The sequence below is a fragment of the Trichomycterus rosablanca genome, chromosome 8 (assembly GCF_030014385.1).
Source record: "Trichomycterus rosablanca isolate fTriRos1 chromosome 8, fTriRos1.hap1, whole genome shotgun sequence".
Taxonomy (NCBI): Eukaryota; Metazoa; Chordata; class Actinopteri; order Siluriformes; family Trichomycteridae; genus Trichomycterus; species Trichomycterus rosablanca.
The window spans coordinates 14,931,876-14,958,420 of NC_085995.1; the positions used below are offsets into that span (position 1 = coordinate 14,931,876).

A 26,545-nucleotide genomic window follows, 5' to 3' on the forward strand; every position below is an offset into this window, starting at 1 on the left:
TTGCCGGGAGGATAGCTCCATGGGGCTCAGGTGAGCGAAGTATCTCCGGTGCAATGTTTTTTGAATTAAAAGTATACTCCTTGTACTGTTCACTGATGCAGATAAGTTGTGCTCGAGTGTATGAGCAGCTCACTGCTACTGTTGCATGTACTGACAAACATAAAACAAGAAAAAAAACGAAAAAACTACAAAGAAAGGGAGAGCATCGAGCCGCTGCGTCTGCACGCGCCGCCATCCTACTGATTACCTCAGACGAGGTGCAGCTGTGGGTGATTAGCCGGAGACCAATCACAGGCTTGCCAACCTAAACAAAACTTCTCTAACATGTGCTCCTGTAGAGAGAGGGGCGTGGCACATAAACACACTCCAGGAGCACAGAGGCTTAATTCCTGACAATTTACATGTGCTCTTTCATCATCCTACCTATCGAAATCCTTGCCTTAAGATAAATTAAGCTCAGGTACAGCTAGTCACTTTTCAGATCACACATCAGGCCAAGTGGCCCACACTTGACATCAGTTGTAGTGGCTTTGATTACTTCAGAATAAAGCCAGTTATTCCCTGAGGATTTCACTTCTAGTAGGGCATGGTAACACAATAATTCACCATGATTATAGAAGTGCTTTAAAAAGGTCTCTGTGATCAAATTGTACAAGCAAGTTAAGACAAGGATACAAAAAGTTTGTAGCTGCTTTAACTATCCCTCCGAGTACCATTCAAACAATTGTCATCATCTTATCCAGGAGGATTTCGATCAGGAAAGCTTCCAAGAGGTTGATGGCAACTTTGAAGGACTTACAAGTCTGTAATTGGTCAGTCTGTGCACATGACATCTATCTCACAAGCTTTACACAAAGCTGGCCTGTCAAACAGGGTGGCAAGAAAAAAGCTACTACTCAAATGCCATGCTGAGTCTTGTTTGTGCTTTGTTAAAAACACTTGAAGGATTTAAATGCCATGTGGCAAAATGGTTTATGATAAGATGAGGCCAATTTATGGACTAAACTCCAAGTAGTAAATACACTATAAATGCAGCAAAAAAAATTTGAAAAGCCCTCTTTGATTCAGCTGAAGATGGACAGAAAGTTATCGGAAGAGAGGTCAAAATTAAATGACTCAATTAAAATTCCAGTACAATGTTGTTATATCACATTAATTCAAATTATGTCTGTTTGGGGCAAGACAAACTTTTTTATTGTGAAACAAAGAATATAAAGGTCTGATAGATACACACAACAATGAAGGACAACGTCCACCATTCCTGCTGTTAGGTCTGTAAGTTTAAATAGGGCCACTGACACTGTTAATGTTTCAATTAATGTTTGTTTTGTATAAAAAGCCAGTGTTAAGAAATAAATAGATATGTACCAACTTTGTATTATTAGAATATTTGAATAGCATATCAAAGTACATTCAACAAAATAGTTGACCTATTAACATACACTATATTGCCAAAAGTATTTACTCACCTGCTTCACACCCATATGAACTTGAGTGACGTCCCATTCTTAATCTGTAGGGTTTAATATGATGTCGGCCCACCCTATGCAGCTATAACAGCTTCAACTCTTCTGTGAAGGCTTTCCACAAGGTTTTGACCATTCTTCCAGAAGCGCATTCGTGAGGTCAGACACTGATGTTGGACGAGAAGGCCTGGCTCGCAGTCTCCACTATAACTCATCTCAAAGGTGTTCTATCGGGTTGAGGTGCAGGCCAGTCAAGTTCTTTCACACCAAACTTGCTCATCCATGTCTTTATGGACCTTGCTTTGTGCACTGGTGCACAGTCATGTTGGAACAGGAAGGGGCCATCCCCAAAAAGTTGGGAGCATGAAATTGTCCAAAATCTCTTGGTATGCTGAAGCATTAAGAGTTCCCTTCACTGGAACTAAGGGGCCGAGCCCAACTCCTGAAAAACAACCTCACACCGTAATCCCCCCTCCACCAAACTTTAAACTTCGCACAATTCAGATATACAAGTATCGTTCTCCTGGCAACCGTCAAACCCAGATTTATCCATCGGATTGCCAGACGGAGAAGCGTGATTCGTCACTCCAGAGAACACGTCTCCACTGCTCTAGAGCCCAGTGGCGGCGTGCTTTACACCACTGCATCTGACACTTTGCATTGTGCTTGTTGATGTAAGGCTTGGATGCAGCTGCTTGACCATGGAAACCTATTCCATGAAGCTCTCTACACACTGTTCTTGAGCTAATTTGAAGGCCACATAAAGTTTGGAGGTCTGTAGCGATTGACTTCTGCAGAAAGTTGGTGACCTCTGCGCACTATGCGCCTCAGCATCCGCTGACCCCGCTCTGTCATTTTACGTGGCCGACCACTTCGTGGCTGAGTTGCTGTCGTTCCCAATCACTTCCACTTTGTTATAATACCACTGACAGTTGACTGTGGAATATTTAGTAGTGAGAAAATTTCACAACTGGACTGCACAGGTGGCATCCTATCACGGTACCACGCTGGCATTCACTGAGCTCCTGAGATTGACCCATTCTTTCACAAATGTTTGTAGAAGCAGTCTGCATGCCTAGGTGCTTGGTTTTATACACCTGTGGCCATGGAAGTGATTGGAACACCTGAATTCAATGATTTAGATGGGCGAGTGAATATTTTTGGCAATATAGTGTACATGCAGTGATTTAAAAAAGAAATAAAGAAGAAACATGGACATGAACAGGCACCCTTCCCTAATACTTGGTTGCACAACCGTTGGCAACAATGACCTCCAAACATTTTTGTAACCATCTTTGAGCTTTTTGCACATTTGCTGGTAGTTTGTTCCATTCTTTCACAGCAATTTTCTCAAGCTTTTGAATGTTTGCAAGGTTCTTTTTTAATAGTGAATGGGATTTGGATCAGGACTCTATGCTGGCTAGTTTAAAACGATCCGTTTTTTCTTCCTAACCTTTCTTGTGTACTTTGGGATGTGTGCTTTAAGTCAATATCCTGCTGTAGGAGGATTATTCTGTTTGAATTAAACCTATTTTTTATACAGATTGTCCTGCAGATTGTCCTACAGTGGGACAGTGGTAGCCTAGTGGCTAGTAGCCTAGTGGCTAGAGCTTTGGGCTATCAACCGGAAGATTGGCGGTTTAAATCCAGGCTCTGCTATGCAGCCACTGTTGGGTCCTTGAGCAGGGTCCTTGAGCAAGGCCCTTAACTCTATCTGCTCCAGGGGCGCCGTACGATGGCTGACACTGCGCTCTGACCCCAGCTTCCAAACAAGCTGGGATATGCGAAGAGAGAATTTCATTGTACTGTACATCTGTATATGTATATATGACAAATAAAGTATATCTTCTTCTTCTTCTACATAAATGCTCTAAAATGCTGTGATAATCCTCTAAATTCATTGTTTATGTAACATATTCAAGGCCTCCTGTCCCAGAGGCAGCACAGCAGCCCCATAACATTATAGCCACAATGTTTTACTGTAGGTAGTGTGCACTTTTCTTTGTAGGCTTCAATAACATTGGTGTGCATTGCTTAGTTTGCACAAAATCTTCAGTTTGGTTTCATCTGTAACACATTTATCCTGAAGGATTGTGATTTGTCTATGTAAGTTTAGGCAAAAGTTAGTTGCTCTTGGGCGCCTAGGTGGCGCAGCGGGATATTCCGCTAGCACACCAGTGACAAGAATCTGAACTCCACTGGTCAGCTAGGCTTCTAGCGGGCATAATTGGCAGTGCCTACAGCAAACACATTTCTGCTAGGGTGGGATGACCGGACTATGTGGGTGAGGTCTTCAAACGCTGTGTAAGGACTGATTAGCAGATAGAGAGGCGCCTGTGCAGAATGCATGGGTGAAAAAGGGTCCCGCTAAGGGCTGCATGCGAGTCAGAGGGGGTGTGAGCAGCAATATACCCACCTCGACTGCATTCGGGGATCCCCCAGCAGCGAAAGACAAATTGACTACGCTAAATTGGGAGAAAATGCATAAATAAAATAGAAAAAAAAATTTTTTTGCTCTTAATCATGCCTTTTTTAAGCAGGAGGGTGAAATAGTTGGCTTTGTTGTAGCTGAGCGGTTAATGTACTGGACTAGTAATCAAAAGGTCGCTGGTTCAAGCCCCACCACTGCCAGGTTGCCACTGTTGGGCACTTCAGCAAGGCCCTTAACTTTCAATTGCTTAGGCAATATATACTATCCCAGTACAGTAAGTTGCTTTGGACAAAAGAGTCTGCTAAATGCCGAAAATGTAATGCCCATAGAGCCCAGTTTTGCTCAGTGGGTGACGTATAGTGTTCTCATCAATTTTATTCTTTCCACCACATCCTGGGAGGTTCTTGACTGTTCCATTAGTATCAAACTGCTTGATAACATTTTGAACTGTTAAAGCTGGGATGCCAAGATCCTCAAGACTTCTTCTCCTTGGTGGTAATAGCATTTCTGCTCTCGTCATTGGAACAAGAAACAGATAATAAAATTGGCCTTTTCAAGCATCCAAGCCACCATTCATAGGCTAATTAAAGTAATGAGAGTTTTGCTAAAGTGAGGAAACGTCAGTTTAATTTTTCATTCAAGATTAGTCTGATTTTGTCGTTTGTTTCAAAGTGAACAAAAGGTGTTCAGTTTTGTATCTTTTCTTTTTCCTGCTAAGTTGTCAGACAATTAATTAAACATTGTGTGCAAGACCTACATTATTTAGTTGCTGTAGCATTAGAAAAATGTACAGGAGTTCATACAGTAGATGTAATAACCTTATTAAAACACACAAAAACAGAATGAAATGATAATCATATTTCTGTACATTTAATTTAAACATTTGCATTGTTTGGAAACAAAGTAGATTTTTTAAATATTTTTTGTTGTTTTCAATGTCAAATGAGTTTAGCTCAAAGGGGGATCAAGTTTAGGGACTTGTTTTCAGATCTCTGACGTTCTCCATACATAATCTCATTAGAAATAAAACCTCACAAGATTAGTGCACCTGCCATTGAGTCAAATTGACACTGCTAACTATAACACACACACACATACACACACTCCTCATCACAGCCCAGCTGCTCCCTTGCCATTTTAGCAGGCATGTGCATCACTCATCACAATTTCAGGATGAAATAGGCTGAACCGAGCTGGTCTAACATTCATTGTGTTTTTCCACATGCTTACACACACACACACACACACACACACACACACACACACACACACACACACACACACACACACAGCTAAGGTGTGAAGCATCTGTCATCCCCTCTCACACTTTTCTAATACTGGTATTGGCTAGAAATATAAATCAGCACAGCAGCTGCACTTGGTTTAATTAACTAATGTGAGATCCAATCTTGTTTTTCATGACATCTCTGTAAGGTCATGAGAAATGGCTGTTGTGGTAATACTTGAGCCACCTGGGCTCTCATGTCACACTGGCATCACACACCTACTATATACACCGATCAGGCATAACATTATGACTACCTTCCTAATATTGTGTTGGTTCCCCTTTTGCTGCCCCATACGCAACAAACTGCGATGCACTGTGTATTCTGACACCTTTCTATCAGAACCAGCATTAGCTTGGCTGCCCATGATTCTGTCGTCTGTTCCTTCCTTGGACCTCTTTTGATAGATACTGACCACTGCTGACTGGAAACACCCCACAAGAGCTGCAGTTTTGGAGATGCTCTGACCCAGTTGTTTAGCCATCACAATTTGGCCCTTGTCAAACTCGCTCAAATCCTTACGTTTGCCCATTTTTCCTGCTTCTTACACATCAATTTTGAGAATAAAATGTTCACTTTGCTGCCGAATATATCCCACCCACTAACAGGTGCAGTGATGAAGAGATAATCAGTGTTATTCTCTTCACCTGTCAGTGGTCATAATGTTATGCCTGGTCGGTGTACATATACATACTTACATCAAGCACCTAGCCTTGCAGTCTGCCTTAACAAGCATTTTTAAAAGAATGGGTTGTTCTCACTAAATTCGAGGACAGTATTGTAATGCAGTGTCACAATTGCAAGCTGTAAGTGGTATTATTAAAAAAAGGGAATGTTTAGAATCCACAACAACAACAGCTGTGTAAAAGTCTATTACACCAGGTTTCTGCTAGACATACCTGAGCATTACGTACCCATGTTGTATGAGTTCAATTAATTGGAAGCTTACTAAAATTGTATAAGACCAACTTTTAATCACATCTTTCCATTCAAAATGCCAAAGATCACTGTATTTGACATAAAATTATAATTTTGAATCAGCAAGGCCACTCTCAAAGAGAAATCGGCAAACAAACTGGATACTAAAGAAATTCGTAACAGAATTTACTTCTATTCATAAAAAGAGACTGGAAGGCCAAGATAACTTTCAAAATCTCATGAGAAGTTTCTCAGAGTTTCTTTGAAAGACCAGAAAAAGTCCAGCAAGATCTGGCTCAGCATCTGGCAGCTTCTTCGGGATGCCAAATTCCTACAGTCTGAAAAAGCTTGATCAAGAAGGTGTTTTTGGAAGGTTAGTGGCCAAGAAACCACTTTTGCATTAGGAATAGGAACAGGGTGAAAATGCTAACATACAGTGGTGTTCAAAAAAATAGCAGTCCAACACCATTAACCTGATAAATCACTGTTTTTAGTAGAAATACTATTTCTACATAGCAAATAATTTACTTGAACGTGTAGTAGAGTAATGAAAACAAAACAAACCCAACAATTACGACATGCATGCCACTCATTCTGAGTAATCGAAGCATTGACTGAAAGGGGGTTGTTCAAAAAATAGCAGTGAGGAGTTCAATTGGTGAAGTCATTCATTCTGCAGAAGAACGTGTGTCAATTTTGGCCCTTATTTAATGTAGGAGGGTGGCAAATGTTGCACAGGTTGGTCATAGTGCATTTCCTTCTGAAATACTGGGCAAAATGGGTTGTTCTGATAAACAGTGTACTTTGATAAAAAAGTTGATTGTAGAGGGAAAAAACATACAGAGAAGTGCAGCAAATTATAGGCTGCTCAGCTAAAATGATCTCAAATGCCTTGAAGTGAAAACCAAAACCTGAAAGACGCAGAAGGAAGCGTGGAACTACTATTTGATTGGATCAAAAAATAGCCAGAATGGCAAAGGCTCAGCCAGTGATCACCTCCAGAAAGATCAAGGAACATCTGAAGTTACCAATGAGTACAGAAGATGATTATGTGAAGCCAATTCCCCAGCAAGAACTCCTTGCAAAGTCCCGTTGTTAAGAAAAAGACACGTCCTGAATGGGTTCAAATTTGCCAAGGATCACATTGACTGGTCCAAAGAGAAATGGCTCAACATTTTGTGGACTGGTGAAAGCAAAATTGTTCTTTTTGGGTCTAGTGGCCATAGACAGTATGTCAGATGTCCCCTGGGCACTGAATTCAAGCCAAAGTTCACTGTGAAGACAGTAAAAGCATGGTGGTACAAAATGATGATATGGGGATGTTTCTCATACCATGGTGTTACGCCTATTTATCGCACACGAGGGATCATGGATCAGTTTGAATATATCAGAATACTTGAGGAGATCCTGTTGCCCAATGTCGAAGAAGAAATGTCCTCAAAATGGGTGTTTCAACATGACAATGAGCCAAAACATCTTGGTTACAGACAAACAAGATTGAGGTAATAGAGTGGCCAGCCCAATCCCCTGACTTCAGTCCCCTAGAGAACTTGTGGGCTGATATCTGAAACACATTTTTTTGAGGCAAAACCCAAAATTGCAGAAGAACTGTGGAATGTAGTCTAATCATCCTGGACTGGAATACCTGTTCAGAGGTGCCAGAAGTTGGTCGACTCCATGCAACACAGATCTCGGAAACAATTGTTCTGCCACTAAATATTAGTTCAGTAATTTAAAGTAAAGTGAAATCTCAAACTTTTTTTTCAGTTTATAGATAATTTTTTTGAGTTTTTAAAGAAAAATGCTGGCACTGCTATTTTTTTGAACAGCCTAATATTCATTTTTCTTAATTTTCTGTAAAGGATTAACACAAACTAGCTAAATTTTGTTAATGTTTTGAATTTAGAATTGAAAGTGTAGTATTTTCAGTGCATTTGCATTTATGGAAATAAAAGTTATTATAATGAATTTGTGCTTTATTAGCTTTTTTAAAATCACTGCTATTTTTTTTAACACTACTGTATGCTAAATCTCACAAATATTGAAATGAAGATCAGTGGAAAACAGTATTATGCAGTGACAAATCCAGGTTTGAAAATTTTGGTTCCATTTGTCGATAATCTGTGAGGAGAAGAGTTGGAGCAAGATGGAGAAATGAGTCTGAAGCCTTTAGTTAATATATAAATCATTTTTTTTACTTTTCAGCATAATAACTATCCCACAGACATGCTAATGCAGTGAAATCATAATTGCAGAGAAAAACAGCTACTAAAACAGACAGACAGTCATGGACTGGCCTCTACAGAGTGCAGACCTGAATACTGACTTAAATAAGAACTCTGGAAAGTGGTGAAAAAAGTCTGCTATATAATAATAATAATGTCTAAATGATGTAACCAACTCACCCCTACCCAAGTGTGAAGGGGGAGAATTTCACCCAGCAACACGAACAGTACAAACAGTACTAAGCAATTATTTAATACATGTTTACTCTATAATTAAAAAAGGAAAGAGAAGAAAAATAACAATAAAAGGCTCTATATACCAGGTGTGCAGAAAAGCTTGCACCAACCAGTGTCAACAATGACATCCTTCATTTGCCTTTTCATGGCAAACGCAGAGGCCCACAAATATGCCATGTCTTTTCAAGCAGTCTCATAGAAACACAAATGAGCCAGCAGTTCCATGTACTAGAAAACACATATTAAACCTTAGTTTGCAGGAGGGGGAAGTCTATTTGCTAAAATTTGAGGAACAGTAACTGTTGACAAGGTTTGGACTAGCTTATTTACTTAATTAAAAGTATCTTTCCATTGGCTATAGTACACACAGTGTGATTTCAGCAGCAGAAGAAATAAATAGCTAAATAAAAAAATAATTAATTTAATAAATGAATAAATAAACAACTTATCTGACACTAATATACAACTAAATCCAGTCCCATTCTCATGATACACACACAGTCAAAAATCTTACTTCTAAATTGTTAAATCACCACACACAATTAGACATATGCTCGCTTCCCCAAACACTGTCCCAGGCTAAAATGATAGCAGACCCTGCTAAGCCTAAACAATCACAGAAAATGCAAAGGTCTCTGGCCAAAATTTACTTGGGTACAATGGCAACCCTCATTATCTCCTAAAGGTCCTGTTGGTTCCCCCATAGTGGCTACCCAAAACTAAAAGGGAGTGGGCCTTCTGCTTCCTCCATCTCTCTACCCTCCTGAATTGGCAACTAGGATTCTTCAACTAGGACCAACCATGGCTTTAAAGCATTTATATGCAATGATTTTTTATGCCCCTTCTGGTTCTGGTTTCACCTTACAAATTTCTCTCTTCAATTCCACTACCACATAAAGTGTAGGACTCCACCATCAACAAAGATTCCCATTTCCTTTCCCATTTCAATCCCTAATCAAAACCCTTTGTTCTGGTAATAGTGGGGTATGTTTTGCAGACTGATTATAGGCGTGTTTGCATGTATAGTTTTTAGAAACTTTGTCAGAACAAAACTCAGTGACACTATGTACAGTGTTATTGTACACCTGTATTAACTTTGGGAGAAACTCAGACCACTACCTATTCTACTTTTCCTCTTTCAAGCCATGCATGATAATGTGTAGTTCTACTATTAACTACCCAATACAGTTCACACTGTCAGGATAAATGTAAATTATGCCCTTGGTCAGAATACAATCTTACAAAACAGCCAAATGTTTGTATTTTGTGAGATTCTAAAAGTAGTAAGAGCATCTATCTATCTATCTATCTATCTATCTATCTATCTATCTATCTATCTATCTATCTATCTATCTATCTATCTAATCTAATCTAATCTAATCTAATCTAATCTAATCTAGACTTATACATAAGGGTCTACTCAAAAATGTTAAACAAATTTTAACCCAACAACTTCTAAGGGAAATGACACGAAGATAGGGTTTAAGAGTGCCTTGTGTTATTCCCTGCCATTCTGTAGGTTACAAGAAGCATACAATTTGAAAATTGCTTCTTATTGCTTCGGGGGGCTATAACCACTCTATACAGGACACCTTCCTTGTACTGCAATTTATGTCATTGCTAGCCGCTGAGAAAACCTCTGTTTACAGCTAAAAAACTGAGCTCATGAAACATCTGCTGCAAACTGTTGGAACACTTCTGCTGACATATCTCATTAGCCTTTATCTAAAACACTAACACCTGCTAGAGCACCCATTATAAAGTGTTTTTCTTGCCCAAGTCAAGACCTTTAAGTACTTCTAACAACCCTTGAACTTGTTCTTTCCAATCACTATATTTCGAAGTCCCCCCCTCCCGTTGCAATCATTCAGGTGCTCTGACTATGCCTAAAAATGTCACATGGGTTAGATGTAATGCCACAGGGTTGTGGGTGGTAAGATAAAGTTAGAATTTATAACAAAAAATAAATACAAGGGGATTAATAATAGACTTTCAACCCTACGTCTACTGGTGATTTATAAGAGACTAAAATTGTACCTCTTGTAACTTTCTGTAAATTGTATTATTGTCCAAATTTGTAAGATGTAACGGTGCTCACCCAGTGGTGGATTCGAACACAGAACCCTCCGCACGAGAGAAATTAGGGTGAGAGTGAAAGCTCTCAGTCCTCTACCCAGAATAGTGACTGTGTGTTTTTGCTCAATGCGAGACAAAGACCCAGCAAGTTCTGACTGCTTCTCTTACCTCTTTATAGACATGTGCACAGGTTTTGTGCTTTAGGCCTGATTGCTGGCTCACTGTTGACCCCTAGTGGTCGGAGTCTGTCTAGTCCCAGAGCCAACCCTTACATAACTAACTCACCCTAATGTTCCCTACCCAAGTTTGATAGGGGGAGAGAACAAGAAAAAAAAAAAAAAGCAGCTCTATCCCAGGTGTGCCAAACAGCTTGCACCAACCAGTCCAACAATGGCATCCTCTACTTGGCTTTTCATGCCACAAATATGCCAGGTGGTTTCCCCAAAGCAGTCTCTAAAAAACAAATGAGCCGGCAGTACCATCTACTAAAACATCACAAACGAAAACTTAATTGCAGGAAAAGAAGTCTCTATTTGCCGAAGTTCAAGGCACAGTAACAGTCAACAAGGTTTTTGACTACCATGGCTTGCTATTCTTTTCAGACAGGTAAGTACAGTCCACACCCCGAATTATAACCCAAAGGAAAGCTGCGGTACTTACACTGTTCCAGGGTGGTTTTAATTACACCCCACAGGGCTCCTGTACCTGCTCCATCATTGCCATCTACCCCCTCTCCCATGTGGGTTCTTCCCTGCCAACTTTCCCCTTCTGCAGGTCAGGCACTACCTCTCTGCTTTGCTGATGCATCCATAAAACCCCCTCCTCTTAGAGTCATGTTAACTTGCTTATTTATAGCTATAGCACACAGAGAAATCGGTTAAGCATGGTTAAAGCCAACTAATTCCAACCCATTATTTTGATCACACAGGCAAAATAAAAAGAAAAAGAAGATTTAAAAAATCATGTTTATATGCAATGGATTGCCGCCATGAATGGGATGTGTTGATACATCCAGTGATTCCAGGGAAGCCAGACCCACTGTTACATTTTAGACTTAAAAAGGCTCAACTATATAATCCTAAAAACAATTTAAATGGTAATTGGTTACCTACTTTACATTTGTCATTATTATATAGGGTATATTGCATAAATCCAGATTAGAGTAATTTCACAATTACTTTTGTCTGCTACTTTTATGGTGTTATACTGTATGCCTGTGACACTAAACGGCATATCTAAAAAATAACATAAATGTCATACTATTGCATTAAATAATATTTAACATTTAAGACTTCCAACCCTTCATCTACTGGTGATTTATAAGAGACTAAAATTTTACCTCTTGTAACTTGCTGTGAATTGTATTATTGTCCAAATTTGTAAGATGTAACTTGTAATGGTGTTCAACCAGTGGTAAATTCAAACACAAAACCTCCGAGTACCACACAGGTCCATTTACCAGATCTGTTAGGAATAGGGCCCAAATGCTTAGTAGTCTAAACTAAATACAACAAAAGACTTTGAGTGGGATTCAAACCCAGGCCACTACATTACTCTACCACTCAGCCAAGTAGGCTCTATAGAAAATAATCTCTACTCAGGTGGGTTAAAACCCAACAGACTCAAAGAGATACAAAAGGAAAAACACAAAAACCACCTGTTACATTTAATGTGCAATAATATTGCAACTTTACTTTACAATGACTATTACAGCTCCAACTGATCCACAATCTCACTCACCCTCTTCACTTCAAACAAGCTCTTACTGATCGTCTAACCTTACACTTACATTGACTGATCCTGGTGATTCATTTTTGTGACCCACTACCTCCACCACACTAGCTATTTTGACAAATCTACCCCTTTTTCATGTTTGATGTCACACTATATGCCTGCGACATTTTATGTGTAAAATTCCTACCTGCCATACTCACAGTTGTTGGCAGATAAGGGTGCAGGTTGACACACAGTTTATTTTCTTCTTCTTTTAAACTACACTTCAAAAAAACTACACATTCCAAAAAAGCTTTGGACTAAAACCACATAATACATTTGCTCAGTCAATAAAAAGTAGGCGCTTTTGGGTTTTTTCAGTTGCCACAGTATCTTTTGTGTTGAGTTTTCTTGTGGTTGCTGTGGGAACTTTCTAAAATTTTCTGTAGTGTCTATTTACTGTCTGAGGTTCCCTGTTTTCTCCTTCTTAAAGCTTGTGGGTTGTAACTCACCAGAGTATTGAGTTGTTAGCTGTGTTGCACAGAATCACTTTGTTGTGTTTTCTTAAGTCTGTCTTTCTTTTTGGAACCACTCTCAAACTCTGATCACCTTTATTATTCTTGAGTTGGCTCAAGTTTATATAATAAATATATTTAAATTTTTTTATTGTAAACCATTAAATGAAAATGCAAGAATCAATTTAATTTCTAATTAAATTGTATAAAGATATACAGGATACTTAATCAATTACTGCAATGAAAAAGCAACCAAAAAAGGTGTAAAACAAAGTAACAAATGAAAAAGGGCCAGCCACTCCACCACTTGGCCAGCCCATGTTATTTATGGATCTAAATGTTGGGCCTGTCCAGAAAGGGAGCCAGATCTGGAGGCAACTTAACTATTCAGAGCATTTTTTTCGTGACAGGCAAATAGTGTCGCGACACTGGCTGGGTTCCTAGAAAGCGATAGTGTGCCAGCATCCGCGCTAGCGAAAAACTGGACCACTGGAGCCAGCAACTGCCTAACACAGAATTTGTGATTTAAATACACATCTCTACACCTGCTGTGAATTAACGCTTAATGAGGCACAGGTGACTGCCAGTTAAAAGGTATGATGTTAATCATTCATGCCTCCATGCCCCTCTGTTAGCCAAAAATGGCAAAGCAAATGGGTATGGATTGGTAAATCCACCCCACTGACCTCCATAGCAGATAGGCAGGCCCATTGCATAACAGATTAAGCTCAGTTCTTCTTAAAATTTAAATACAAAGTGATATGGATTTAATCTAGGTTGTTGAAACTGTGCCACCAAGACTACCTAAGCTGTCAGTGTGCCCCCTATATGACAAGTAAAATCTCTATTATTAGTTATTGTAGTTATTATTTATTATTATTAACTAGTAATATATTATTTTTAAGAATAATATTATTTATCCAAATTATTAAGTTTATGGAAGTTTATGATCCTTTGAAAGTGATTTTATATGCAACCCATGTTTGTACGTGTGTGTTTTACAGGACTATCGAGTGAATATTTTCCTGCGACAACGTTGGAATGACCCACGCTTACGGCTTCCTCAGGACTTTAAGTCTGAGTCTCTCACTGTCGACCCGAAAATGTTCAAATGTCTGTGGAAACCTGATCTTTTCTTTGCCAATGAGAAAAGCGCCAATTTTCATGATGTCACACAAGAGAATATACTTCTTTTCATCTTCCGGAATGGAGATGTTCTTATCAGTATGAGGTAAAGCTACTTACTACTCTACCACCAAATCTATGTATGTTCTGTACATTTAACTCATTTAGATTTCTCTGCTTTCTTCGTTCTATTCCCCCTCTAAATTAAACTGTCTCACTTTTTAATCTGTCCACTTTGAATTAACTGATTATTTATATACTAGTGCTGCTACTTCATCAAATCCTCTTTCCCAATCTGCTTTAAACCAGCTGTAACTGATGTGACTGATTTATCAATACTGCCAAAACCCTTTACTTTAGGATGAGATTGATGGGTCCCACTATACTAAGACCTCCACCTCCACTTCAAAAAAAACCCCCAAAAAACTGCTAATCTTCACAGCTTAAACTTACTTTTTCTCAACCCCCTCCACCATACTAGCAGTTCAATTTTTTTTGCCATTTTTGACTGTTTCATCTCAACAGCTCACCTGTTTAACTTTAAACCAAGTCTGCTCTTACTGGTTGTTTCATCACTATGGTTCACACTCTCCATTTTAAAGTGGTCTTAGTTACTTTGGCTTTTCTATCAGATCCGCCATGCTTCCACTGTAAACTTACTAGAGGTGGAAAGAGTACTAAACTATTGTACTTAAGTAGAAGTACTATTACTTTGATGAATTTTTACTTAAGTACGAGTGAAATTACTAGTCTAAAAAAATGTAAATTTAAAATGATGCCACTCAGGTGGCGCAGCAGTAAAAACACACGCTGTTCACCAGAGCTGAGATCTCGAATACATCGTATCGAATCTCGGCTCTGCCCGCCGGCTGAGCGGCCACATGAACAACAATTGGCCTGTTGTTCAGATAGGGGACGGATTAAGCCGTATGGGGACTCTCTCTCAGACTAGTGCGATTACGACCTCTGCTGGCTGGTTGGTGGTGCCTGCACGGAGATGGGAAAGGAGTGCGGTAGAGGGTGTGGCTCTCCGTACACAGTGCTGTACTGCACTGCACTCGTCAAGTGTAGGTGATAAGATGTTCGATTGCTGTGCACGTGTCGGAGGGGGCGTGGATCAGCCTCGTCCTCCCCAATCAGGAGCAGGGACCTGCATTAGTGAGAGGATGATTGACAGGCAGAAATTGGATGTGCTAAAGTGGGAGAAAAAAGGGGAAAAACAAAACAAAACCCTTTTAACAGCAGGGGTTGTCTCTCCTGTGTAATGCAAACAGGACAAGTGAATATAAATCTTACAATAGTTGTTTTTAATTAAAATATAATAGGAAAAAACATTTATCCTTAATAAATTGCTGTTTAACGTTAGCATTATTTTATAGCTTGTTGGACTTGACGCTAACTAACTTAGTCCAGGTCAATAGTGCCAACTAACAATAGTACCAACTAACGCTGCAGTCACTCCCATCATCAAGAAGCCTGATCTTGATATCACTGATCTCAGTAACTTCAGACCTATTTCAAACCTTCCGTTTCTTTCCAAGATTACAGAAAGAGTCGTGGCATCCCAGCTGCTTGATTTCTTAAATTCTAATCACCTGCTCGAAGATTTTCAATCTGGTTTCCGTCCATATCATAGTACAGAGACTGCATTGCTTTGCGTTTTAAATGACCTCCTTTTGTTCGCTGACAAAGGGTTGGTCTCCATGCTTCTACTTCTCGACCTCACTGCTGCATTTGATACTATCAACCACACTATTCTTCTGTCCAGACTGTCCAATATTGGTCTTTCTGGCCTGCCACTTGCATGGTTTAAATCCTACCTCTCTGACAGGCAACATTTTGTGCAGCTAGGGTGCCATGTCTCAAATAATGCACACATACATCAGGGTGTGCCTCAGGGCTCGGTCCTTGGACCACTGCTATTTATTCTATACATCTCTCCCTTGGGTGAAATTTTCCGAAATCACGGGTTAAAATTCCACTGCTACGCGGACGACACACAGATTTACCTCAGCCTCAGGCCCTCTGATCCCTTTCCTCCTACTGCCCTCTCCAGGTGTCTTCAAGATCTCATCCTATGGCTGCGGGCGAATTATCTTCAATTAAATACCGATAAAACTGAGCTTCTGTATATTGGCTCGAAAGCTGCACTTTCCTCTTTCTCTTGCCCTGTTCTTCTCATTGGGAACACCTCTGTTTTTCCTGCTGCTACTGCACGGAACCTTGGTGTGACAGTCGACCCTCTCCTAACTTTTCAGCCCTACATCCGCTCCATCACAAAGTCTGCTTACTTCCACCTACGTAACATTTCTCGTCTTCGCCCCATGATTTCACCTCAGACAGCAGAGCTTTTGGTCCATGCTTTTGTTACTTCTCGGCTGGACTATTGCAACTCACTGCTCTATGGTCTTCCTAACAAGTCAATACGCCCTCTACAGCTTATTCAAAATGCTGCGGCCAGGATCCTCACATCCACTCGAAAACACGACCATATCACCCCGGTTTTGGAGCAATTGCATTGGCTCCCTGTGCATAAACGCCTCCAATTTAAAATACTACTCCTTACTTTTAAAGCCCTTCATGGACTTGCCCCGGTCTACCTCTCCCATCTGCTGACACCTTACATACCCAGTCGCTCACTCAGGTCCTCCGATGCTGGCCTGCTGGCCACACCTAGATTTAGGCTGTCAACCTTGGGTGGCAGATCATTTAGTGTGGCTGCCCCCACTCTGTGGAACGCTCTCCCTTCTTCTCTTCGCTCTGTCTCTTCACTTCCACAATTTAAATCTCTGTTAAAAACCCATCTCTTCAATTAACTATGCTTTCTTTTTGTACCTCACTGAACTGTTTATTGTTTGATGTAAAGCGACCTTGGGTATCTTGAAAGGCGCTATATAAATTGAAAGTATTATTATTATTATTATTATTAGCAATGTCTTAGCAATGGCAGGCATCGATGTCTTATGGCTAATTTGAGAAGCAAAACTACGAATACTACCAATTTTGACTACAACTGCAATGGTATAAGTATAATTTAACCTACCTCTACATGTTTGCGCAGGTTTGATGTCGAGTTTTTATAAGCTGCTAGTTCAGTCTCTGGGCTAACACAGCTTACACTGCATACTACACACGTAGCCTAGTGGTTAAGGCACTGGACTAGTAATCAGAAGGTTGCTGGTTCAAGCCCCACCACTGCCAGGTTGCTGCTGTTGGGCCCTTGAGCAAGGCCCTTAACCCTTAATTGCTCAGACTGTATACTGTAACTGTACTGTAAGTCGCTTTGGATAAAGGCGTCTGCTAAATGGCGAAAATGTAAATGTAAATAATAAAGCTGTTGCCTTTATTGCACATGAAGCCAAAGTGGTCCCTCAGATATGGCCAGGGGTTTGCTTCATTTGCTTCGAGTTCAACTTCGCATTCAAATGAGCCCTCACTGGTGTTTGACATCTTTTTGAGATTTTAGTGCCAGTTTATTCTCCATCCCAGCATTTTTTTTTTTACTCAGTAACGGATGTTATGTAAAATGTAGCAAATTACAATTCTTAATACAAAACATACTTAAGTAAAAGTAAAATTACAGGTTGTAAAATCTACTTTAAAAAGTACAAGTACACAAAAAACTACTCAATTACAGTAACGCGAGTACATTTAATTTGTTACTTTCCACCTCTGAGACTTACTCTCTGATGTATAAACTATTTGACTGCTTAATTAAATCTACTAATTTATTAACAATAATTTAATTCTGTATGCTCTGGTTATTCAACTAATACCACTTACTCATCAAACTAACAGTCAGTTGAGGTGGTCATTTTATTAAATCTGCTTACACACTTCATATTACTAACAAATTCTAGTAAGGGGTAACGTATATAAACACTATTGTCACTATTTGTTATTTTATACACTATATGCCCAAAAGTATTTACAGACACCTGGTCATGAACTGGTTGGACATCTTGTTTCAAAAACAAAGGGTATTAAAACAGAGTGACCATTGTGTGATATTTTTAGCAATAACAACAGGCTTCTGAGAAGCCTTTTCACAAGTCTTTAAAGTGTTTCTGTGATAATTTGTGCTCATTTAGTCAAAAAAGCATTTGCATGGCTGAGCACTGATGTTGGTCAAGTAAGTCTCAATTTATGTTCCAGTTTGATCCAAAGCTGTTCAGTGGGACTAAGATCAGGGTTCTGTGCTGGCTAACATGAAATTTATAATATTTATAATATATATATATGTTCATAATTTATCCTTGACTTGACTTACAAACTTAATTGGTTCCGAAGGGCTGTTCTTAAGTAAAAATGTTTGTTAGTTAAACCTATTTTTCCCATAAGAAATAATGTTAATTCGTGCCAGACCTCCCAAACCACCCCCTTACCTAACCTTTTTAATGTCTTAAATGGTCTTTTCTTATAAAAACAACTATATTTCCCTTAAATCTAAAATTATAGAATATACAGTACATTCCTGTAATAAACAATAATAAACAACAATACACAGTAGTACTGTACATAAAACACATCACAGTACAGTACGTGTTCTGTACCATACATAATAATACATTTCCTTCTTTTTTTATAAAATGTATCTACCAGAAACAACAATAACTCTCATATTTCTCTATTATTTCCTTCTTTATTTCAAGTGTTGTATTTTGTAGGTGAAATTGCACTCACTCACTGTCCCCTCTGTCTGATACACAGTGACAGCTACTGGCAGGAGTAATTATACAACAACAAATAGTAATATATTCATTTTCTCACCACTGCGCTTTCTCTGCACCTTCTTTGGGGACATTTTAATATAGAATTTTACAAAATATAAAGAAAACACCGGAAAAACACTGTCCGCTGTCCGAATGTTTGTTCACTGTATATATAGAGAGAGACGATCGGAGTCAATTTGCCGTGACGTTGCGTGTTTCGCGAATTTCGGTTCGTAATCCGAAATTTGTTTGTATGTTAAGTTGAAAAAGATTGCTCGTAACCCAAAATGTTCGTATGGTAAACGTTCGTACCTCAAGGGTCTACTAATTGATGTATTTTACCTGTTAGCAATTGATGTGGCTAAAACAAATGCATTCCATAATTAGAAGGAGTGTCCCAATACATTTGTCCACAAAGCAAGGTCCATAAAGAGATAAAGTGATCCATAAAAAGGTCAAATGAATTTGGTGTGGCTGTAGAGAAACTGCCGTGGCCTGGACAAAGCCCTGAACACCTTCGGAATAAATTGGAACTTCCTGTCTATTTTGATCATTGTTAAGGCATTTGAATGGTGACTCCACATTCATGCCAAAGTTGATAGTCAGATGTCTACATACTTTGTTATGCCATGCTACAATATTTAATATCGTAATCTGGTCGTTTTTTTTTTTGTGCAGGTTATCAGTGACTCTTTCTTGTCCTCTGGACTTGACTCTTTTTCCGATGGACACACAAAGGTGCAAGATGCAACTGGAGAGCTGTATGTTCATTTATTTTTTATTTTTTTATTTTTAGTAACTGCTTTACTCTGATCAGGCTTCTGGTTGCCTGGCAACAACCAAAATATTCATCTCAAGGAAAAACTAAACGCTGGACCTATCCGTTGCTAAGCAAGACACACTCACACATCCTTTATTCACCCCTAAGGGTAATTTAGAGAAGTTAAGCCAGAAAAGTACCCTAAGAAAACTTGCGTGATCACTGAAAAAACATATACAAATCTCACAGAGAGTGACTGGAGGCTGGTACCGAATCCAGGTCTTTGGGATTCATGTTGGTGTGCTGCCCCCACTGTTCCAGCTGCACCATTGTACCATCCCAAAAGTGAATAGTTCTTAGTAGAAATTTATATTATCATCACAGTGGCGCAGCATTAAGCATCAATCTATTGTAAGCCTCACTCACACATTTACTTACATACTGGCACCTTAGATTAGTTAAGAGCAGCCAATCCAATTGCCAATTAAATAGTAGCTGCACTACAGTGCTGTCCCAATGATTCTGACTATATACTGTAGATTTGGATCAGATTAGTTAGTACAGTGTAGTACTCACTTTTTAGTTAATCTTAGTGATATTTATTTAGCCAGCCTGCAATCTGCTGGTTTGTTTGCCCTGTGCTCATTTTAAATATCTAAATTCTGTTTATTATGGTACATTGACATGGTTTGCTATACGACAAAGCTGACTATTGCTGGGATCCAAAGTTCAAATCCTCATTGGTGCTATTAGCCAATCAGGCGTCCAATGCCTCGCATCAGATTGCCGTCCTATCTGAGGTGCATTAATGCATTGTGCCCAGTATTATTGGAGAAGCCCAGACTTGCCGCAACCCTGACCGGCAAAAATAGTAACACTGTAATATTATGGGGTGTTAAACTGGTTGGTTCTTCTTAGTTCATTTGATTGCCATTGTGGCTGCAATATAATTCAGCCCTTCCACCTTAAATGTTTGTGTAGGTTCTCAGTCATCCAGGTCATGGTCATCCTGAGTGCTTGAGTTGAATGTGACTTGACTTCTTTACAGGTTTTTGAAAATGTTTCACCTCTCATCTGAACGACTTCTTTAGTTCTAAAATGATGCTCTGTGAACATTTAAATCCTCAAAAAAGTGTCTCTTCTTCTTTAAGTGCAGATGTATGGCTGAGTCTGTCCTATGTAGTGCCATGTGCCTGTGGAGTGGTTGTTTGGTCTCTCCTAGGTCCAAGCACTCATCACTGCATTGCACAGCATATACAGTGGTGTTCCAAAAAATAGCAGTCCAACACCATTAACTTGATAAATCAATGTTTTTAGTAGAAATGCTATTTCTACATAGCAAATAATTTACTTGAAAGTGTAGTAGAGTATTGAAAACAAAACAAACCCAACAATTAGGACATTCTGAGTAATCGAAACATTGATTGAAACGGGGTTGTTCAAAATAATAGCAGTGAGGAGTTCAGTTGGTGAAGTCATTCATTCTGCAGAGGAACGGGTGTCAATTTTGGCCCTTATTTAAGGTAGGAGGGTGGCAAATGTTGCACAGGTTGGTCATAGCACATTTCCTTCTGAAATACTGGGTAAAATGGGTTGTTCCAGACATTGTTCTGATGAACAGCGTACTTTGATTAAAAAGTTGATTTTAGAGGGAAAAAACATACAGAGAAGTGCAGCAAATTATAGGCTGCTCAGCTAAAATGATCTCAAATGCCTTAAAGTGACAACCAAAACCTGAAAGATGCAGAAGGAAGCATGGAACTACTGTTTGAATGGATCAAAGAATAGCCAGAATGGCAAAGGTTCAGCCAGTGATCACCTCCAGAAAGATCAAGGAACATCTGAAGTTCCCAGTGAGTACAGAAGATGATTAAGTGAAGCCAATTTACCAGCAAGAACTCCTTGCAAAGTCCCGTTGTTAAGAAAAAGACGTGTCCTGAATGGGTTCAAATTTCCCAAAGAACACATTGACTGGTCCAAAGAGAAATGGCTCAACATTTTGTGGACTGGTGAAAGCAAAATTGTTCTTTTTGGGTCAAGTGGCCATAGACAGTATGTCAGAGGACCCTCGAGCACTGAATTCGAGCCAAAGTTCACTGTGAAGACAGTAAAGCATGGTGGTACAAAACTTTGATATGAGGATGTTTTTCATACCATGGTGTTACGTCTATTTATCACATACGAGGGATCATGGATCAGTTTAAATATATCAGAATACTTGAGGAGATCATGTTGCCCTATGTCGAAGAAGAAATGTCCTTAAAATGGGTGTTTCAACATGACAATGACCCAAAACATCTTGGTTACAGACAAACAAGATTGAGGTAATAGAGTGGCCAGCCCAATCCCCTGACTTCAATCCCATAGAGAACTGGTGGGCTGATATCTGAAACGTGTTTTTTTTAGGCAAAACCCAAAATTGCAGAAGAACTGTGGAATGTAGTCTAATCATCCTGGACTGGAATACCTGTTCAGAGGTGCCAGAGGTTGGTCGACTCCATGCAACACAGATCTCGGAAACAATTGTTCTGCCACTAAATATTAGTTCAGTAATGTAAAGAAAAGTGAAACCTCAAACATTTTCAGTTTATAGATACATTTTTTGAGTTTTTAAAGAAAAATGCTGGCACTGCTATTATTTTGAACAGCCTAATATTCATTTTTCTTAACTTTCTGTAAAGGATTAACACAAACTGGCTAAATGTTGTTAATGTTTTGATTTAGAATTAAAAGTGTAGTATTTTCAGTGCATTTGCATTTATGGAAATAAAAGTTATTATAATGATTTTGTGCTTTATTCACTTTTTTAAAATCACTGCTATTTTTTTTAACACTACTGTACAATGTTGCTCAGTTTGTGCTTGAAAAAGATTCTTCTAAGGTTCTTGCCACATATGGGACATATGGGATGAGTTTCCGGACTTTGTTGGTAAAGTCTGTGGAGTTTTGGATGTGATGAGTATTGTTTCCCATGAGAGGAGCTAAGATCGTGGTGAGGTGTAGTAGGTGGCTAAGTTCATACTGCTGATGATAGGTCTGAGTGGGGCTCCTTCCATGGGAAGGCCATATATGCAAGGTGTTCTAGTTGTTGTAGGCAGTCTATGACCCTTTTCTTGTAAGTATTTGTGGGATATTGCTTTAAAATCTCGTAAGTGTTAATGTCACTGAGAAGTGTGGTTGTTTTGGTGTGGTAATCAGCTGTATTGAGAACAAAGACTGCCAGCAGTATGGTGATGCTTTGGTCTTTGCTCCAGGATTTAATAGCCTTCTTTTCCTGGATAGTGGAAGGAGGTATTTTAGCATTAGCGAGAACTGCTTATACTTCCATTCTGATTTGTTTTGTTTCAGACTGTGCCAGATTGTTAATTCTTATTGCTAATTATTTTTGCTGTGATAAGGTCTACTACGGGCAGCTATTGATGGTATGTGGCATTCATTTTTGGTTTGCTGAGGCCCCATCTGATAGGTTCTTCACCCACTTATACTGGTTGTTTGGGAGTGTAGTGCAATCTTTTGTAGCGTAGATGTAGGACACTTCTTTGATGATACAAATGTTTACATTTTGGACAGAGAAGACAGATGGTTTGAACGAGAAGTAAAGAAGTCCAATTAGAACAGTCATCTTTGAACAGAGGCAAATCTTTGAACAACACCAATTGTCAGCTACCTATGAAGAAGTTTAAACCCCATTTACACCTTGACCCTTGGTCCTGACTCACAGGAGGGCATTGGGCGGCACGGTGGCTAAGTGGGTAGCACTGTCGCCTCACAGCAAGAAGGTCCTGGGTTCGATCCCCAGGTGGGGCGGTCCGGGTCCTTTCTGTGTGGAGTTTGCATGTTCTCCCCGTGTCTGCGTGGGTTTACTCCGGGTGCTCCGGTTTCCTCCCACAGTCCAAAGACATGCAAGTGAGGTAAATTGAAGATACAAAATTGTCCATGACTGTGTTCGATATAACCTTGTGAACTGATGAATCTTGTGTAATGAGTAACTACCGTTCCTGTCATGAATGTAACCTAAGTGTAAAACATGACGTTAACATTCCAATAAACAAACAAACAAACAGGAGGGCATTGTTGGGCAACGACTCTCAAACGAGTCCCAAGTTGGTTCTTGTGACTGTAGCAACTCACATGTTGGCAGGGTGGGTCAATGACTCTGGGGACCACCTCCAAAGTGACCTCACTAGAGGTTCAATACCTGGGACTCCGCATCAACTTTTAGAACTAAACAAGCCTTCCAGACAAACCTAAAAAAAAGTTCATTCACCTTCTACTCAGGCATTTAAGATACCAATCCAAAGCACAAAATGTGTGCTAGATAACACAACAGGGCCAGTGATAGCTCAGTGGTTAAGGTACTGGACTAGTAAACAGAAGGTTTCCGGTTCAAGCTCCGCCACCACCAAGTTGCCACTGTTGGGCCCCTGAGCAAGGCCCTTAACCCTCAATTGTTAATCGTGTTCTGCTCATTGTGTAAGTCGCTTTGGATAAAAGCGTCTGCTAAATGCTGAAAATGTAAATGTAGATAACTGAATATATTTGTGTACACTGAATTTTTGACAAAACAATATATAGTTGGAGGTTTACATAAACCTTAGCCACATTCATGTAAGCAATTCTTGACACTTAATCTAAGTTCACATTCCCTCCTTTAGGTCAGTAGGATCACTACTAAATTTTAAGAATGTGAAATGTCAGATGAATACTAGAGACAATTATTTATTTCAGCTTTTATCTTTATCAACTTCCTAGTGGCTCAGAAGTTTACTCACATGTTTGTATTTGGTAGCAATGGCTTTGTTAAACTTGAGTTAAGCGTTTAGAGTAGCCTTCCACCAGCTTCTTACAATAAGTTGCTGGAATTTTGGTCCATTCAGTGTAAGTGAGACCTGAGTTTTGTAGGCCTCCTTATTTGAACACGCTTTCTCATCTACCAACAAAATTACTATGGGATTGAGGTCAGGGCTTTGTGATGGCCACTCCATTACCTTCACTTCCTTATTCTTTTCCTTAGCCATTTTGCAACAGTTGCAACAATTTTTGAAGTATGCCTGGGGTCATTGTCCATTTCAAAGACACATTAGCACCCAACCTTTGACTTCCTGGATAATGTCTTAAGACGTTGCTTCAATACCTTTCACATAATTTTCCTGCTTCAAATGCCATCTATTTTGTGAAGAGCACCTGCTCTTCCTGCAGCACCCCCAAATTATGATGCTGCCAATCCCACGCTTCATGGATGGGATGGTGTTATTTGACTTTTTAATACATAACTATGGTCATTATGTCAAACAGTTCTATTTTGTTTCAGCTGACCAGAGGATTTTCTCTAAAAAGAAAAATATTTGTTCCCATGTGCAGTTGCAGACTGTAACCTCACTTTTATGGTGGTTTTAGAGCAGTGGCTTCCTCCTTTCTGAGCCGCCTCTAGATCATGTTGATACAAAACATGTTTTACTGTTGTATATGTGACCCTCATCAAGTATCTGATGTAACAACCACAAATTATGTTTACCAGAACATGAAGTATTCCTTAATAAGGCACACAGAAACTGATTAAGGCTGATACAGTAGAACAAAGTTTATTTTTTCCCATGATTTTAAAAAGTCATTATACAAAAGTAGTCATTACAACATGATCATTTGCTTTAAAATAACAAGGTAAGAGTACAACAAGTTTCCTTCTTTAATAAATAGATACGTATCAGATATTTAGTCCACAAAAACACTTAAAAGGATTATTCATAAGATGGCTAACCAGAGTGTCTTAAAACAACTCAGGGTCATGGACACTGAGGCAACTGTTCCCACTCAACCAGGATTCATAGGACAAAATCTATACCATGGAACACAAGCTAGAAGCCTTCAATAGCTTGCCACCCACTATAAATCAAATGCACACAAAATACAAAGAAACCAAAAAAATAAGTACACTCAAGCACACAAACAAAAGAAACACAAACCTTACATGAAACCCAAAAACACCACAAAAATGGATCACACAAACTAATGTAAATTAGTGGGGGCCTACTCAAGGCCTATGATCCACAGTACTAGGGTGACCTGAGATAACCTAGGGTCGCAGCATACTGAACCTCGTTGAACGTGTTATTAATCGAACCTCTAACCAGATTTGGCACCCAGCTCCACCATTCTATACAATATAATACCATTATATAATCAGCATAAATTCAAATGAGAGAAAACTACCAAGAAAACAGTGGCTATTATCACTACAGGTCTCCTGGCTCTGTGTACGTCAGTTAACGGGGTCCCAAAATCACCGGAACCACCAAATCCTCACCATAACTACAGCTCACACTTATAACTGCTGCGCATGAAAACCACTGCCGGATCTCTGAAGCTCACTCGAAATTACCACCGCATGTCCACTCTAGTGCCGCACACTCTTGATAACAGCAGGTGTTGCTTGATGTTTCATCCACACGCGTGCAAATCAAACAAAAATGACTACTCCAGACAAAAATCATAAACCAAGCCACTGGCAAATTAATGCCACTTCACGAGCTGAGCTCCAAGCACGACCGGCAACTACCAACGAGACCAAACGATACTTCCAGCAACTAACGCGAGACTATATACACACACCTGTAATGGCTACCTTAACGGAGTTACCTTCAAATTAAAAGTCCCTACCGGTTACATATACAGGTCCTTCTCAAAAAATTAGCATATTGTGATAAAGTTCATTATTTTCCATAATGTAATGATAAAAATTAAACTTTCATATATTTTAGATTCATTGCACACCAACTGAAATATTTCAGGTCTTTTATTGTTTTAATACTGATGATTTTGGCATACAGCTCATGAAAACCCAAAATTCCTATCTCAAAAAATTAGCATATTTCATCCGACCAATAAAAGAAAAGTGTTTTTAATACAAAAAAAGTCAACCTTCAAATAATTATGTTCAGTTATGCACTCAATACTTGGTCGGGAATCCTTTTGCAGAAATGACTGCTTCAATGCGGCGTGGCATGGAGGCAATCAGCCTGTGGCACTGCTGAGGTGTTATGGAGGCCCAGGATGCTTCGATAGCGGCCTTAAGCTCATCCAG

The 26,545-nt window shown here is 39.4% G+C and overlaps 1 protein-coding gene across 1 annotated transcript in view; it reads left to right on the forward strand.

Annotated features, from left to right (window-relative positions):
* The window catches only part of glrbb (glycine receptor, beta b), a 61,631-nt gene that overhangs the window by 24,707 nt on the left and 10,379 nt on the right, over positions 1–26,545 (forward strand). Inside the window, exons 5-6 of the mRNA XM_062999878.1 lie at positions 13,872–14,098; positions 19,383–19,465. Of these exons, the coding sequence (XP_062855948.1) occupies positions 13,872–14,098; positions 19,383–19,465 (310 nt within the window). The remainder of the gene's footprint in view (positions 1–13,871; positions 14,099–19,382; positions 19,466–26,545) is intronic.